General features: G+C 33.0%; 1 protein-coding gene and 1 pseudogene across 1 annotated transcript; both read right to left on the reverse strand.

Moving 5' to 3' along the window:
- Nucleotides 1-1,470: 1,470 nt before the first annotated feature.
- Nucleotides 1,471-15,803, reverse strand: LOC134267946 (uncharacterized). Its single transcript, XM_062750153.1, has 4 exons — nt 15,636-15,803; nt 15,192-15,326; nt 14,317-14,409; nt 1,471-1,913 (listed from the first exon to the last, which is right to left on the reverse strand). The coding sequence occupies exons 1-4, from the start codon at nt 15,697-15,699 to the stop codon at nt 1,705-1,707; spliced, it is 501 nt and encodes a 166-aa protein (XP_062606137.1). The 5' UTR covers nt 15,700-15,803; the 3' UTR covers nt 1,471-1,704.
- LOC134267944 (piggyBac transposable element-derived protein 4-like) lies at nt 9,471-12,896 on the reverse strand (annotated as a pseudogene).
- Nucleotides 15,804-17,149: the final 1,346 nt, after the last annotated feature.

Here is a 17,149-nt window from a genome sequence, read left to right on the forward strand (position 1 = left end):
TTTTACAGATAATGAGCAGTTCGGCAGCTTAAAAAATCACACAGCAAATATAGTTTTGCACAAAGCAACGGTTGCAATCAAAACTGTAAATAATGTCTAGTCTATATGATATTTAATGTATCCTTATAATATTTTTCAATTAAAAATAAAATATTACCCTTTCCTTATAGATTAGCATCCACAGAACTATTTTGCTTCGCATCATTCTGTTTCGATTATTCTGTCATCTTATGATCAAACAAAATAGTTTGCAAAGACGGGGCACAGTATGTAGTACCAATTCTTTCAGATACTAAGAAATCATGTTATATACAGCTATTGTTCATGAGAAACCCAACCTGGGAGAACTTGTCGTTAGGTTCAGAGTGTCTTGAAATAGAATATGACTGCAGATGGCCATTGGTAGAGGCCTGTTCAACAGAGCGAACGTACGCGAACACTCGCCAAAATTTCTTATACCTTCAATAGAAATTTTCCCGAGTGTTTGCTCTGTTGAACAGGTCTAAGGTATGAACATGTAAGTTAATGTGTTCCATTTATCTTGAAAAAAAAGTTAAAATTAACATTATCTGTAATACCTACTGGTCTGAAAATGTTATTTTACGACAATAATTAAGAAAAAACGCTGAAACGATCTCACTTTTTCGATTTTGTAAGCAATGCAAGACGCTGAAGAATGACACATGAATCGCTTATATGTTTGTAGACGTCCATGGATATTATACTACAAACTGATGACAGAACATCTAAAGAAACATACTAGCAATCTCAATATTGCTACATGTATTTTTCACCAAAACAATTATCTGTGCCGAAATTTAATCTGCACCGATATATATTTATACTGCAATATGGCATTTTAGAGGTATTGGGCATCGAAAAAATAAACTTTGTAATTAGGACCGAAACCAACCTAAATGGTCAATTTTTTTTTTGAAATTTCACTATTTGGTGACTTTTTACAATAACTTTCATCTACTTGACTGAATAAGAAATCTCTAGGGCAGAAATACAAAAAATATTGGAAAAAATGTGCCAATAAGGTCCTATAGTAAAATTTGACAACTTTTGAGATGGTCCCCAAAGAAATTGGGGTGGTTAACATTCGATTTTTTAGTATTAAAACAATAAATATAACAGTAGAAACCATTTAACGAAAATAAATTTATTAAAATCCCTAAGGTAAAGTAATTAGACGCGGTCTCTAAAAAAGAATCCATGAAATTGAAAGTGTGACGAACGGACAGACAGAAAGTCGGGAGACAGGGGAAGAAAGTGAATGAAGAAGTGAAATCAGACTTGATTATGTACATATACATGCCACAACCATGCAGATAGGTTTGTAAAGATCTAGAGTAATATGATATTACTAATATCATTCTTACTCTTCCCTTGTCAATCTTGCAGCAATATTTCTTGTATTCCAAAAAAAAAAAAAAAAAAAAAAAAAAAAAAAAAAAAAAATCTGCATTTATTCCATCTTCAAAAAGTTGTCCTCTCCCGACAGACTGGCTTAAAATGACCCGACACTACACTTTTTTTTTTACACGTACGATGCTATCATGCTATTATCAAAAAATATTTTATGATACAATCATTTAAGTTTATCTGATATATCATATTTCTTTTGCAAACTGAACAAGGCAGGTGGTAAAAATCATATTAAATATACGTTGATCATTAAATGGTTCTTATTCTTCGTTTTTAATTCCAATTGTTTCCCCAAAACAGAAGCTTCTTTTCAGCAAAATAGGGCATCCTGAAGCAACCAAGACGAAAGTTGATTTTCTGTAGCATAAATAATGTCAATTTCAGGCACCCACTGATGTCAGTTGACTCAATCTTGATTTCGGCCACTTCTAAACAAACTCGGATGTACGCGGACAGGTCTTTACATGCTTTTGGATTCTGAACTAAACAAAAAAAAAAGCAAAACAAAACAAAACTAGTGCTAATTGTAACGGGGACCGTTACAGATGTTCCCCAAACGCTCCCCAACTCCCTTTTGGTGCCATATTCCCTGTAAGCTTCATTAAATAAGACAACCTCTATGCATCTGAGATTTTAACAACATTTACAAAGAAGTGTACAAAAATCATTTAAACTTTAGCATTGCACGCGTGCACATGTGAATGCATATGCGTCATGACCATATCATATTGTCTACACGATCTATATATTTTAATATGCTAAATATCAAAGTATTTAATCCAAAAGTATAAAAGAAAAATTCGCTCATTCAAGTGTATGTTTGATTTTTCTCATTTCACGTGCACGCACGTGCATACATGAGCATGGTGACCATACCTTCTTGTAGAAGTCCATTACATCTATCTATGTTCCAAATCCCATCCTGTTTGGTTGAAAACCAAGGGAGTTATAGCTGTTTAAAGTTTCAGCCAATCAGATTGCAGCACATGTACACGCACGTGTATGCATGTGCATGGTGACCATACCTACTTGTAGAAGTCCATTATATCTTTCTATGTTCCAAATCCCATCCTGTTTGGTTGAAAACCAAGGGAGTTATAGCTGTTTAAAGTTTCAGCCAATCAGATTGCAGCGCACGTGCATGCACGTGTTTTCATGATAATTGCTTTATTTCATGTTGTAGGATATCCTGATGCATGGCTATGTTCAAAATTTCAAAGGATTTCGTCAAAAAACAAGAAAGATATTGAGACTTTAGTTGCAGCCAATCAGAGCGAAGTGCACGTGCATGCGCGTGAGATCTTGCTATTTTCACCATGTCGTCATGTCTATACTACTAATATATCCTCACATTATGAGTTTCAAAGCATTTCATTTAAAAATAGAACAGTTGTGGCTATATCTATTATATTGGTCATTTCACGTATTGCACGTGCACGCTCTTGCAAGCACGTGTGCGCAAAATGACCTTGATTCCGCAAATCTACATAACATGTCTACTAACCCTAAAAAGGTTTTACCTACATCGGACGAACAGTTTACAAGATCATTCCCGGACAAAAAAGTTCCAGGAAGAAGAAGAAAAATAATAATAACTAGTGCTAATTGTAACGGGAACCGTTACAGATGTTCCCCAAACGCTCCCCAACTCCCTTTTTTTGCCATTTTTCCTGTAAGTTTCATTAAAGAAGGCAATTATGCATTTAAAGCGTAAACAACGTTTTCCCAAAAGTATACCAAGTATTTAGAATTTAAGCAATGCAGGCGTGCGCATGTGATTGCATGAGCGTAATGACGATATCATCTTGTCTACACTATCTTACTCATTTGCACGTGTACGCACGTGCATGAAGACCATACCTTCTTGTAGGAGTCCATTATGTCTGTCTATGTTCTTAATTCCATCCTGTTTGGTTGAAAAACAAGGGAGTTATAGCCATTTAAAGTTTAAGCCAATCAGATTGCAGCGCACGTGCATGCGCGTATTTTCACGACAATTATTATATATCATATTGTAGGACATCTTAAAGTATGCTTATGTTTTGAATTTCAAAGCATTTTGTAAAAAAACAGAAAAGATATTGAGATTTTTGTTTCAGCCAATCAGAGCAAAGCACACGTGCACGCACTTGCATGCATGTGAATGGTGACCATGCCATCCTGCAGGAGTCCTTTACAGTACAGGCAACGCGGATCCCGTATTAGACCGCGTCCCCTCCGCGGTGTATTAATCCTTTCCGCGTTACACCGTCGCGGGTTTTGATCGCGTTGCTACCAGAGACCGTGTTTACACCGCGGCGGGGCCAGCTGCCGTTATTCTTCAGCTAAGATGTTCTTACCTGTAAAGTTTTGTCGATTTTTAATCGTGTCGAGATGAGGGGAGGGGGGGGGGGGGGGTTACGAGCACATTGATATTATAGATTTCTACCATTACATGGATTCTTTAAAGATTCATTTTTTAAGTTTCATCAAATTGTTTAATAAAAAACATCTTTTTTTTTCTTTTTTTTTTTTGTACCAATAGTCACTCAAAATTAATTAATTCTCAAACACGCCTGTTAACAGTAATACATGTACAGTATAGGATGAAATAAAGTCGAATAATTTATAGAATATATTAACTTAAAGTTTATTTTCAAAATCAATAAATCCACCCCAAATGATCTTCAAATTGCTAAAAAGGTATAATTAAAATTTAAAGAATGCCATGAAATCGCTTCCCTTTATATGCACTGGTGTAATGCGGTGTTCACAATTAGCCCGTGCAGTTGCAGTTACATATAGCTATGTGTTTATTTATCTGTGAGATTATATCAGTCATTTGGTTTCATTTAGATAACTACCGTTACTTCTGTATACATATCTGTTATAAATAATAACATGAAAAACGATGATTAGATAGTGATAAATTACAATTAAATTTTAACAAAACACGCGTAAGTGTAGGAATACCGTTGTTCCATTATTATGCGCTACACTGTAAGACTATGAACTAAATATCGACGATTTTTATTTGGTTTTTTTTTTGGTGGGGGGGGGGGTTATTGTTAATAAAATAATCACAGGTCATTTTATTCAGAATATCAATAATATCATAGCTAGTATTTGAATGTATTTCTATTTTCTGCTCTTTTCGAAAAATACTAAAATCATGTCAATGAACATATTAACAAATTTCAGATTTCTCCGGTTCAAATAAAACACAAACACAAATATGGGCCCTTAAAATATTTGAACACACAACACAGAAATTAACTTATTTTAATCAGCAAGTTGCCAAGCTTCAAGTTTTCAGATGTCTGTGTTACCGTTCGGTTTTCCTCAGGTAAGTTTGGTGTGGAGTGGAGCTTCCTCGAAGCGGATGAGAAGCCCCGAGGGAACGACGCTGTCTAGTGTACATACTACCTATATACACAGGATGTTACCTGAGTGTATTACCTGTATGCGTTTTCCTACGACATTGTAAAACGAAGCCGTTTTTTTTTTCATGTGTAGCTCATGGATTGAAATGCATGAAATAAAGAATTCAATGTTTTTGTTGCAGACAGAATCCTTTTTAATTTTTTTGTTTCAAATAAATATTTTCAATAATTCGACAATTTTAATATACTGTGTTTTTCTTACTCAAATTTTATAACAAAAATACTTCTTTTTTTACCACCAGAATCTGTCGTCGTAATCTGGCGACAAGAAGGGAAGTAATTCAAATTACATGTCATGTACATATGCTAAACGAAAGAAGAAAGTGGATCATAAACAAGTCTCTCGATAAATAACAATAAAACTAAGACAAAATCCACAAATGGTCAATAAACTGATAAATCAGAGGTAGTTTTATTCGCTAGACTTAAGAAATTGATACTGATCAAAAAGGAGGAAAAACGATCATGCACGTGCCTTAATATTGTGATATTTTTCTTCTCTCTCTCTCTCTCTCTCTACTAACTGGTACAGATATAAACAGACACGAAATAACATAGCAATGGATCATTATTTGATTTAATTAATATCAAATACTTCATTAATTTGTTTTAAAAGTTGTTTTTTTTTACTTTTATTCTTTTTATACACTCCGTTTAAAAAAAGCAACAATAATTTGACACAAGTTCCAAGGCTAATATCGCATCTGAAAATGATATCGATGAAATAATAATGAAACAATGAATCAAATGTGTTGTTGAATGGCTAGACAACGATGTGCACATCCAGCGAGCGTTACCCAAGGTATACTCTAAGACAGGTGTGAAACCCCCAGGGCATGTCGTTTCCTGCTCAGGCACTGCTAATCCCTATACACAGGAAATGATCGCGGCTAATACTTAATACACAAAGAAACAGAATTTGTCAAAGAAAACAAAAATATATGAATTTTTGCATTGAATATTTATTAATATAAACTATAATTTCGTCTGTGAAGTTTATCATTACACCTGCACATCCTATCTTATCTATTGAACACGAAAATCGAGAAATATTAAAATTAAAAAGAAAGACATCGTTTTAAAAAGTAATACATGTTAATGAAGGTGAAAAACGATATTTTTTCTTGATCTCCTGTATAAAGTTCACGTGCTCAAAGTTAACTCTCGCCATCGAATGCTTTTCGGTCATTTGACAATTTGAGAAAAATGCCTGCACATTTATATAAAAGAGGGAAATAAATTAAAGAAAAGTTTTTTAATTTGGGAACAGAACATAAACGACGAGAAATAAAGAAGAAAAGAATTTTTTTCTTCATATCTTGGATAAAGAAAATTTAAGTTCACGTGCCCACTACATGTAACTGCAAATGCTCGTCATCGCATGTTTTCCGGTAATTTGACACTTTAAGAAAAAGCCTGTACATTTCATATACAATAAATCGAAATTAATTAATAAACAATATGAAGATGTACATTTTTTAAAAGATGTACATCTTTTTTTTTTTTTCCAAATGAATGCTGAAAATCGTTTATCGAAACTTAAACAGTCTGAGTTCAACATTTATAACAGTTTGCATATAATATGAAGATTTAAAAAAAAAAAAACTAATTAAAATTTCTAGTATTTAATTTTGTTTCTTGATAGATTCTTAATAACACAAAATAATTAACCATTGCAAAGACGTAACAATTTAATAAAATTTTCTATTCAATTTCAAATATTGATATGTAATTTTAGAAACAAAAATAAACTTATTTTTTCTTAGTTTAAATTCTATTCATAGCAAAATTAATTAATAAACACATGGTTTTTTTTTGTTACAGGGAAAATTCGCAAATTACAATTCGGGGAGATAACTCCCGTTTGTTTACGATACTAATTGTCAGTAATTGATCGATGATTTAACCGCGGCGGGGACAGGTAAGTGATGAATTTCCCGCCGAGGGAACGCGGTTTACCTGTCTACCTGGCCAAATACCGCATTGTGATTATACCGCGGCGGGGACGCGGGAAATACGGGATCCGCGTTGCCTGTACTGTATGTCTATCTATGTTGTAAATCCCATGCTGTTTGGTTGAAAACCAAGGGAGTTATACTCATTTAAAGTTTCAGCCAATCAGATTGCAGCGCACGCGCATGCCCGTGATTTCATGAAAAATTTTATATATTATATTGTAGTACATCTTAATGCATGTCTTCGTTATAAATTTCAAAGCATTTCATCATAAAACAAAAAAGATATTGAGATTTCTGTTTCAGCCAATCAGAGCAAAGCGCACGTGCATTCGCGTGAGTTCATGCAAATTTGACCATGTCATCTTATCTACACAACTTATATATCTTTATATAATGAGTTTCAAAAAATTTTATCAAAAAATATTAAAGTTACAACCATATTAAATATATCAGTCATTTTACTCATTGCACGCGCCCGCACGTGCATGCGAATACGCGCAGAATGACCTTCGTTCGGCACATCTACACAACATGCCTACTAACCCTAAAAAGGTTTTAACTTAGTTTGGTGAACAGTTTCTGAGAACACTTCCGGACAAAAAAGTACCGGAGAAGAAATAAGAAGAAAAAAGAATAATAATAATAATAATAATAAGAAACAGAGTAAAAACAATATGTTCCCCAACTTCGTTTGGGGAACATAATAATAATAAGAAACAGAGTAAAAACAATATGTTCCCCAACTTCGTTTGGGGAACATAATTATTTTCGATGGTAATCTTGTTTCAATCTCAAGCTATAGTCAGAACACGGGCTAGTTTGGAGGAGTAACACATGATTTTAACGTAAGTGTGAATTACACACCAGTGATTTAAAAAACCTAGAAGACCTATTTAATTTTGCAGGTGGTTGTTTATTATTGAACCTTTCCAAATTAAATAACCAATCTCTTTTTACAAATAAGAAAATGGGTTTCTTTAAGTTGCAAGAAAAATGCAATTTTAGCTTTACTTATGAAATTAAGTCCCCCTTTCAGCCAATTGCAATTGATATAAAACACTAAGATACGTTTAATAAAATGACATTTAACCCTTTAACGGCCGCCGTTTTTGAGGTTTATACAAGAATTTAACAACAGATTTTAAAATGAAAATTAAGACATTTTCTGAAAGACTTTACATAAGGTAACCCATATATGTTATGAAAGGTCAGATATCAAAGTTTCTTATAGTCTTCTGTTTTACATTTTTTCGGTTACCATGGCAACACAATATGGTCACAAACACAAAAAAATTGTGTATTTTGGGTGTATTTTGTGTTTCTGCAACAAGAAAAACATATTTGTTAATATTAAATACTTTGTGAAAGACAAGTCTTCAAATTTTTATACAATTATCTAAGTTTGCACCCGAAAAATTTAGTTCAAGTATTTTTTTTAAATTTTAAATCTTTGTATTTAGCATTTCAATATTTACCTTTTTCCCATTAATAATCTATTTTTAAAATGAAAACAGAGACATGAAGTCCAAATCTTTAAACTGTATAAAATAGATCTATAAATTGGCCACTCAAAATCTTGACAGTCTTTTGATTATCCTCAAACTCTAATTTTAAGTTGATATCCCAAACTTTCAAACCGCTATTTTAAGGGTCAAAGGTCAAGTTCCATGTAGTTCTGTCCATATCGAATAATAGCCAATATTTCAAAATTTCGTTTTTTGCCAGCCATCAAACTTGACACAAAGCATGGTCTAACGAGACATGGGCAACATTTAATTAAATAGCTAGTGTACATATCATAAAACCCTGAAGTACCTTAGTTTTGACAAGAATATACCATTTGCTTAAGCATAAAGGTATATATGTGGTGAGTAAACTCATAAGGTCAAAACAAATGTATTTAAAATGTTAGTTGTGAGAATTTACTAAGGTAGACCAATACAAAAATTCTTTGTTACTTTATACAATTATTGACTTTTGATGAGGTCTACTCGTGACTATACGGACCTGGTCAGGTATTGGTTGACCGAGGCCGAAGGCCGAGGTCAAAAAAGCTGTAACCAAATCTATGGTTGGTCAAGAGAGAAAACCAGAGGGAATCTCCCAGAACGTCATTTGAGGTGAACTATTTCCGAGGTACATTTCAGGAAAAGGCGTCTTGACCAATCAGAGAGCACCAATATTCCTGATCATCATGATTTTTTCAAGAACAATTTGCACATGCTTATTCAAAATTATGATGTCAAAGCATGGGCCTAAACCACATGCACTTTTTTGAAAATAATTTCTTAACCCTCAGTATTATTATAATACGATGGTTCAAAAAAAATTATTTCCAAAACAATTGCATGGGCCTAAACACATTCTTTTGAAAACAGTTACAAAGAAACACTTGGAAATATACACTTGTGCATATAATGCTGTATTTTGTGAAACAATTTTGCAGGAATGGATATCTTCAACTAAAACATAAATTCAAAAACAAAGTCATATGGTATAATACTGTGAGTAAATAAAACAAAAAAGGAAAATAAATAAATTGATATGATGGAAATTTACAATGATTGCAAATCTACTGTATTCAAATTTTTATATACCTGCAACAAGTCTTGAAGGTTCACAATAATTAAATTCTGTCAAAGCCTTTATTCAAGGACAGTTTGCACCTTCAAAATACATTCTTTTTCATTTGCAGATCACATGATATATATGCACATATATAAAGTATCACTAAAATCTTTGAAAAAAAAAATATTAATGTTGCATACAATAAAGATACAGATTATAGCAACACTGAATAAAGATGCACACTTTGATAATGACAGGTATTCATTACAAAATTGGAAGCTGATTATGCACATGGTATGCCTGAAAACAAGCACCCTGACAAAGATGAACCATACACTTGTCACAGCCATAAGTAACATCTTTCCTCTTGCCTTCTTTTGCACACCATTTACACCGTCCACGGGGTCTATCCAACTTTATGCTCCGATGCTGACTTGAACCTGCTGCTGTAATTAGCTGCACTCCAGAATATCTTGGCTGCTTCCTGTTAGAAAATCTGCAATAAGACTCATGGCAATATCAATATGAAGATCACCGAGAGAATAATGCTGTCTTGGTTTCACCACACCAGGGGTCATCTTCCAAAGTAGGAACGTGTTGACCAGGGCCACCTCCAGTATGAAATTCATGAAATACTTCCAGTACTTTCTTGACTGTCGACCAATTGGACACTTCGAACGGTACTGCATGGCACGATCAACCCCATAGTAATTTTCCTGGTAAGCTGCAATAGCTGGTGGTCGTTATATTAGGATGACCTCCCCTCCAGGTACTCGACGATGTGTTGGTCCATCCCCAAGTGGATCAGATGTGGTTGAAACAATATGAACCTATAAATACATATATGATTTATCATATGGATGGATACATTTCTCAGTAAAATACATGCCAGTCAACAAACATTCACTTACTGGTTTGGCATCTTTCCATGCTGTTGCAACCAAATTGTCATGTTGCAGTTGTTCCGCATCACCACGACCACTAAAAGTTGGGTTCCTAAGTTCATCTGGAAAGCCTTTACGATTTGTGTTGATAGTACCACAGGCATAAATACCATTAACTTCAAGATTCTGAAGTAATGGAATTGATGTAAAGTACCTATGAAATAGTTTCAAAAATTTAATAAATATGCATTTCATTATAGCTAGCTGAGGTTAATTCCAGATGTCATTTCATATTTTCAAATTTTCATAAAACACTGTATGTAACTGATTCACATACATAAGCAAGTAAGTAAATATACATAGAGATAAAACATAAAAAACTATTTTGTTTAAAAATCATACCTATCAAAGAAAAGGTGGTGTCCTTTCCATTTAAGTGGCTTGGATAAATGTTTAACCACTCTTTCTCCGAGGTATTGCCCTTGCATCTCATCATGCCTGCCCAAGTAGATTTTATAATCATTGGTATATTCATTTGGTTCACACCTCATCCAGACCTACAAAATTTAAATGGTATTGCATTGTTCATAACAATGACAAAGTTCTAGAAATGTGTAAAAAATAGAATAAATTAAACAGTGTATAGATTAATATAATATGTTCTATTATTTATAACCTCTTTCCCCTGTTGCCTGCTTGGTGCTGTAATTAGAGCATCTGCTCTAGAGTTACAAAATAAAGAGTTGATCCTTATGTCGCGGGTTCGAATCCTACTGTGGGACATGGAGACCGGTCCTTCAGATGAGACTGATAAACTGAGGTCCTGTGTCGCAGTTGGTGCTGGCATGAAAAAGATCCCTAACTGCTCATTGACTCTGAGTGCCGAGTATAGGACAAAATTTGCAGCTCTCCACCAGCAAGTAGTGGGGTCTCCATATGAGTGAAAAATTTTTGAGAGGGACATTAAACAATGAACAAACAAAACCTCTTTCCCTCAAAAATGGGGGAAAAAAATTGTTGTCAACTCCTTTTTTCACTTAACTTTTTCATTACATCATCAAGTCAATATTTGTCCATTTATTTGTTTTTTTTCTACTAGTCATAACTACATGTATTTCACTATTTTGATACAATATCATAATTATTGGGCATATATTTCACATTAAGCATGTACATGTACCGGTATGCTGTAGTGTCTTTGAATTGACTTTTTGACTATAGCTAAGACCAAGGTCTTTCATGAGAAACAAGGTACACTGTATTTCATAAAGGTTCTAGTCATTTCTTTATTTTTTAAATATATTTTTTTATCCTCTTGAAATCTGGTTTTCTTTGATATAAAGTAATGGGTGGTGAAGGTTTTTTTTTTTAATTTTACGTAAATAAAATATTTTAAATACTGTAAAATTGAACTTTTGCAAAATTGAAAGAGCAAAATAATTTTTTTTTAAAGATTAGAAAAAATTACCTTCATTCCTCTTTTGATTGGTTTGCAAGGTGTATACTGCTTTGCAAAGTAATGCCCTTTGTAGCGTATCATCCCCTCGTCTATGCTCTGACACTGCCCTGGCTTCATGTACTTCTGAAAATTTCTCCAAGTCATCTCTATCAATGGGCGTATCTTGTGAAGCCTGTAAAACATTCAATACCAAATCTGTTTGTGGAACAAAAATCATATCTTTGTTTATAAAATATTAAAAATATAATGATGACAGTTTGACAATTTTGACATGTATCAAAATGAACTTTAAAAATCAACTACATTCTACAAATTTTTAGGTTTATTTACCAATCATACTCAGGAGACCCCGCGGGATGTTGAGTCGTATTGTCATTCAAATGTAGGTACTCGGTCAATCTCCGGAAACGGCTCCTACTTATCGTATCTTTGAATCCTTGATTTCCTATAATACATAGATTTTGAAATTCAAATTTTCTCAAACAAAAGACTATACTATAATAACAAAAACTGTACAATGTTTGCATATAAAACAAGATGTATTTGTGAAACACTATGTCCCTGATGTTAAAACAATAATGGAGTGTGACGTAGACTGAAGTGTTGTTTACTTACCCTTGACAGCTTGAGTTAGTTAAAATTGACAACAGACAGACAGACAAACAGACAGACAGGACAATAACAATATACCCCCAGGATCTTTCGATCCGGGGGCATAAAAATTATTTGATTATGAGATCTTATTACTTACATCACAGGCACCGGATTTTTTTTTATCAATAAGTCGCTCAATTAGAGAGATATCTAAAATTCTACCACCTATATAATAGTATATGTCTGTCTAGGCTAATATAATATACGAACGTTAATTATAATAAATGATAAATCTAATCATGCAGTAATACTGTTAAAAATAAAATACACTAATATATTTTAAAAATTGATCCACAATTTTTTTTTTCATAATTGTTTTATCTTATTGTTTACACAAAAAAACCACACGAAGAAGTTCCGATCATCACGCACCTGCTCAAGCCTGCTACATGATGCATGAATGTTTTTTTTTTAATTTGAATTCAAGAAGCTTAAAATTCATACTGTACCTAGGAACTTGTTTTGAGACCAGTACATGTCTACACTTGGAAGCTGGTTGGTACCCATAAGGATATATAGAGGCCAAAGTACGCCTTGATTTCTAGGGCAGATGTGTCGAACCAGTCTACGTCACGGCGACCCCTCTTCTCAAACTCCTGAGCAGCATACCTGTTTGTTTCAATGGACACTTTCTCAAAAAAATCCTCCGACACCATCAAGCAGAAATAGCTTAAAATACTATCAGTCGGCGACAAATCATGACTTGGACCCGTTTCTTCTGAGAAGGGTGCAATCGTCACAGGATGCAAATCACTCGACCAAAAATGGGGACCTTCTGAATCGCTGATCTGACTGGAGAAAGTCTCTAGGGATGACTGTGAGTTCGGATCCTCATCGTCCGTATCAGATGAAAAGGAATCCAAAGGATCATCAATGTTAATGTCTGAACCAGCAGAACTACTATGTGAATCGTCAGTTGATAAATCACTTTCGCTGTCGCTATCACGGGAAGCCATGTTAATTTTCCGCGCTGTTTACATAGTTGCTATACAACCAACATATGACGTAAATTTTATAATTTTAGAAACAAAACCTTGCTGAACTTGTCGGAAATCCTTTTAAATCTATTTTTGGTTATTTTAAATTTAATTATAAATATTTGAAACATTTCTTTTATAACGCTTTGTCAAAGCGAATAAGAACGCGACATTCTCTGTCTTCTAAGTTATAATTAATATTTCTTGTTGACGTTACAATTTTTTTTTTTTTTGGAACGATGGGAACAACCGCTTTTCATTCGCGGATATCTTTTTTAGTTTTATATATACAAGAATATGTTCAAGACAAAAATTGTAGTAAAAATCTTCCTTGTTTTAAATATAGTAATTTCATTTGGAAAATTTGCTCATAAGATTAAGATTTGTTTATTATAAACCAGCCGAAATTCGGCATAATTAATGAATTTTGACTGCTATTTTGCAGGTAAATGCGTATTTCAATCGCATTTTTTAATATTTAAACGACCTTACACAAAAAAAATTTCTTCACAAAGAAAATTCGAAATTTTCTCTAGTTTTCAAACATATCAATATTTTTATTGTATTCTATGTCGTTACATCACACGAGCGGTTTTCCCTCTGCGAGCATTGAAATGCGTCAAAAGGCGCACTTGGCCGTTAAGGGGTTAAATGACACATATATAGAATTATCATAGATCAAATAGAATTTGTACGAAGAGATAAAATGTCCTTTACATACTTAAGTTTAAAATACTCAAGTACTCTTTGACATGACATTGACTTCCAACAGCCGCATTCAGTTTACTTTTCTAATAGTCACATGTACAAGCAAATAAAGACTGAGGTTATATTAAAAATTGAATTTTAAAGTGTCGAAATGAAAAGCCTTTTAAAATACAAAATGAGATGTATTTATCATCGGTTAATACGGGGGAAAAGACTAAGATTATGAACAAAGTCCAATTCGTAAGTCTACAGTACCTGTTACTGGCGAGCTCATTATCGTTGTATTGTCTGCACTGAGATTGAGGAGAAATTGTTTGGTCTGAGAGGTATATGCTAGATCACCGCATACTGCAATAAAACGAAAAATCGTAATAGATTTACACGGTATGAAGCAGGTTAAACAAGATGTGTTTGTGAAACACTATGCGCCCGGTGGCAACAAAGTTCTAAAAAGCAATTTTTAGCAAATAGGTCACAGTCAAGGTCACACGATCATTGTCCTTGGTGTCATTTGAAAGCACTTAATTAGTGGAGTATGCATACCAAATGTAAAGTCTCTATCTCCTGTGGTTCAAAAGTTATGGTAAAAGTTCGAAAAAGGTATTTTTAGCATATAATTTACAGTCAAGGTCAAAAGGTCATTGACCTTGTTGATATTTGAAGGAAATTAATTAGTGGAGTACACATACCAAATATGAAGTCTCTAGTTCCTATGATTCAAAAGTTATGGCGAAAGTTCAAAAAAGCTATTTTAGCATATAGGTCACCCGTCAAGGTCACAAGGTCATTGAACTTGGTGTCAGTTGAAAGTGCTTAATTAGTGGAGTATGCATATCAAATATGAAGTCTCTATCTCTCGCGGTTCAAAAGTTATGGCTAAGGTTAAAGTTGACAACAGACAGACAAACAGATAAACAGACGAACAGATAAACAGACAAACAGGACAAAAACAATATACGCCCCGAATAAATTCGGGCGCATAAAAATAACTAAACACAGCAAAAATACTACTAAAAAATAAAAAAAAATATGTATTTTTCCCCAATTGACCCCTTCCATTACCAAAATTTCTAAAATTCAAGAAATGTCATTTCTTTTTATGAAAAGATTTTATTGATTTGAATTCTCACCTTTTTCTCTTTTTGAGGAGATCCACATTATATATTTGCAGCAAGAGCAGGAATTTTTTGTGCACACGCACTCATCATCAAAGAGGTTGCCCTCAAACAACGCTTTTAAAAGACGCCCCTCTTTTACAAGATCGACTTCATATCAAATAAAGATAGAAATAGATGCTGATGATGATGGTGATGATTATAATTATACATATAATTATGGGAAATACTACAATGGTTGGTCTACAATTTACATAATGATGAATGCTATATATATATATATATATATATATATATATATATATATATATATATATATATATATATATATATATATATATATATATATATATATATATATATATATATATATACGAGTATGAACAAATAAAGAAATTGCTACAAAATCATAATTAGCTGAAAGTTCCAACCAACTTAAATATTCTTCATGAATCTTACCATCTGCTTCTACTTGTCCAGAAGAACAAAGTAATGCAAAAACGAGCAACAAGACCACTTTCATTTTCCTGACTTTGTTGAGTAGAGGTACAGCAACCCGCTAGTGACCAGGTAGTTATAGCCTCGTCTATATCTTAACGATTTGCGTCGATTTTATATTGTTACAGGTAATATTTCTCTCTTCTGTTTGCTTTTGAATAAAGCAATCTCCCTTACCAAAAACCACTAGTTGAGACTTTTACATTGTACAAAACGAATGATGCGAATAAAAGTTTCAGGTATTATTTTTTTTATCAACAAAAGAAAGTAAAAAGTGGTCGATTTTCTCTCTTTAATGAGGAAGTTTTTATAGGAGTGACATTCTCAATGTCATGAAAAACAACATTCTTAGGGAATTAAATGCCCTTAACAGTGTATTTTGTACATTAATAATTTATATATACATTTAATTGAATACCTTCATTTCTTTATTTTGATTAACTTCCCCGATATAAGCAGGCCTATTTTTGCATGCACATGAAGAAGAATTTGTCCAAAATCTTATACGTGAAAAAAGGAAAACACTTGCTGTGGCCTTCAACTCGATACATGTATTTAGATATATCGACGACATACTGGGTATTGTCAATTTAATTAACAATTGTTGTTTCTGTTCCTATGTCGATACAATGGGCTTGAAATAAAAGTTTCATAATCTGACATATCTGTTTCATATTTGGATATTTTACATGAAAAGACGTTGATAGTAATCTAACAAGCAAGATTTATGAAAAACGAGATGACTTCAACTTTTCTTTAAGTCAACTGCCCTTACCTATGCAGCAATATACCTTTATTACCTGCAAAAGGGTTTATATCGTTTTCATATATTTCCCCAATTATAGATTTATTTCCAAGAAATCAGGGGATTTAAAAAAAGATTTTTAAATCATGTCGTATGAATTAAAGGAATGGATTAAAATTATATACAGTATAACCTGGGTTGGAGCATTTTACGCTTTATAAAGCGCGAAGTGGCTAAAACGTTTTTTTTTTTTTTTTTTTTTTTTTTTTTTTTTTTTTTTTTAGAAAGGGACAAATTATTCCAGTCAGTATAATTTGAGTAGCTATTAAATTCATTCCTTAAAATTTTATTTTCCATCATTAACTGTAAAAATAAGACGATGCCTCCTTCAAAATCGACATCAAATTGTACAATCATATATTAAATTAATTGATATGTTTTTGACGTAAGTCAATGTGACGTAGGCATTACGCAACACAGGTTAATATGCTACTCAAACTAATTTTCATTCTGTCAAATGATACGCTACAACAAAAATGAAATTATTCATTATATTAAAAAAATTTAATCATTTGAATAAAATAATTGTGTCAGGAAATATTAGCATAATAAAACATTTCTCTCTCGATACACAATCCATGTTAAACAAATAAGAAAGTAACCGGTATGTAAATGATGAATAACAAACTTTCCCACCTGAGACTTCCTTGCTGTAAACGACTTTTCCACC

The sequence above is a fragment of the Saccostrea cucullata genome, unplaced genomic scaffold (genome assembly GCF_032062105.1).
Source record: "Saccostrea cucullata isolate Sc308-1 unplaced genomic scaffold, CSIRO_AGI_Scuc_v1 ctg244, whole genome shotgun sequence".
NCBI lineage: Eukaryota > Metazoa > Mollusca > Bivalvia > Ostreida > Ostreidae > Saccostrea > Saccostrea cuccullata.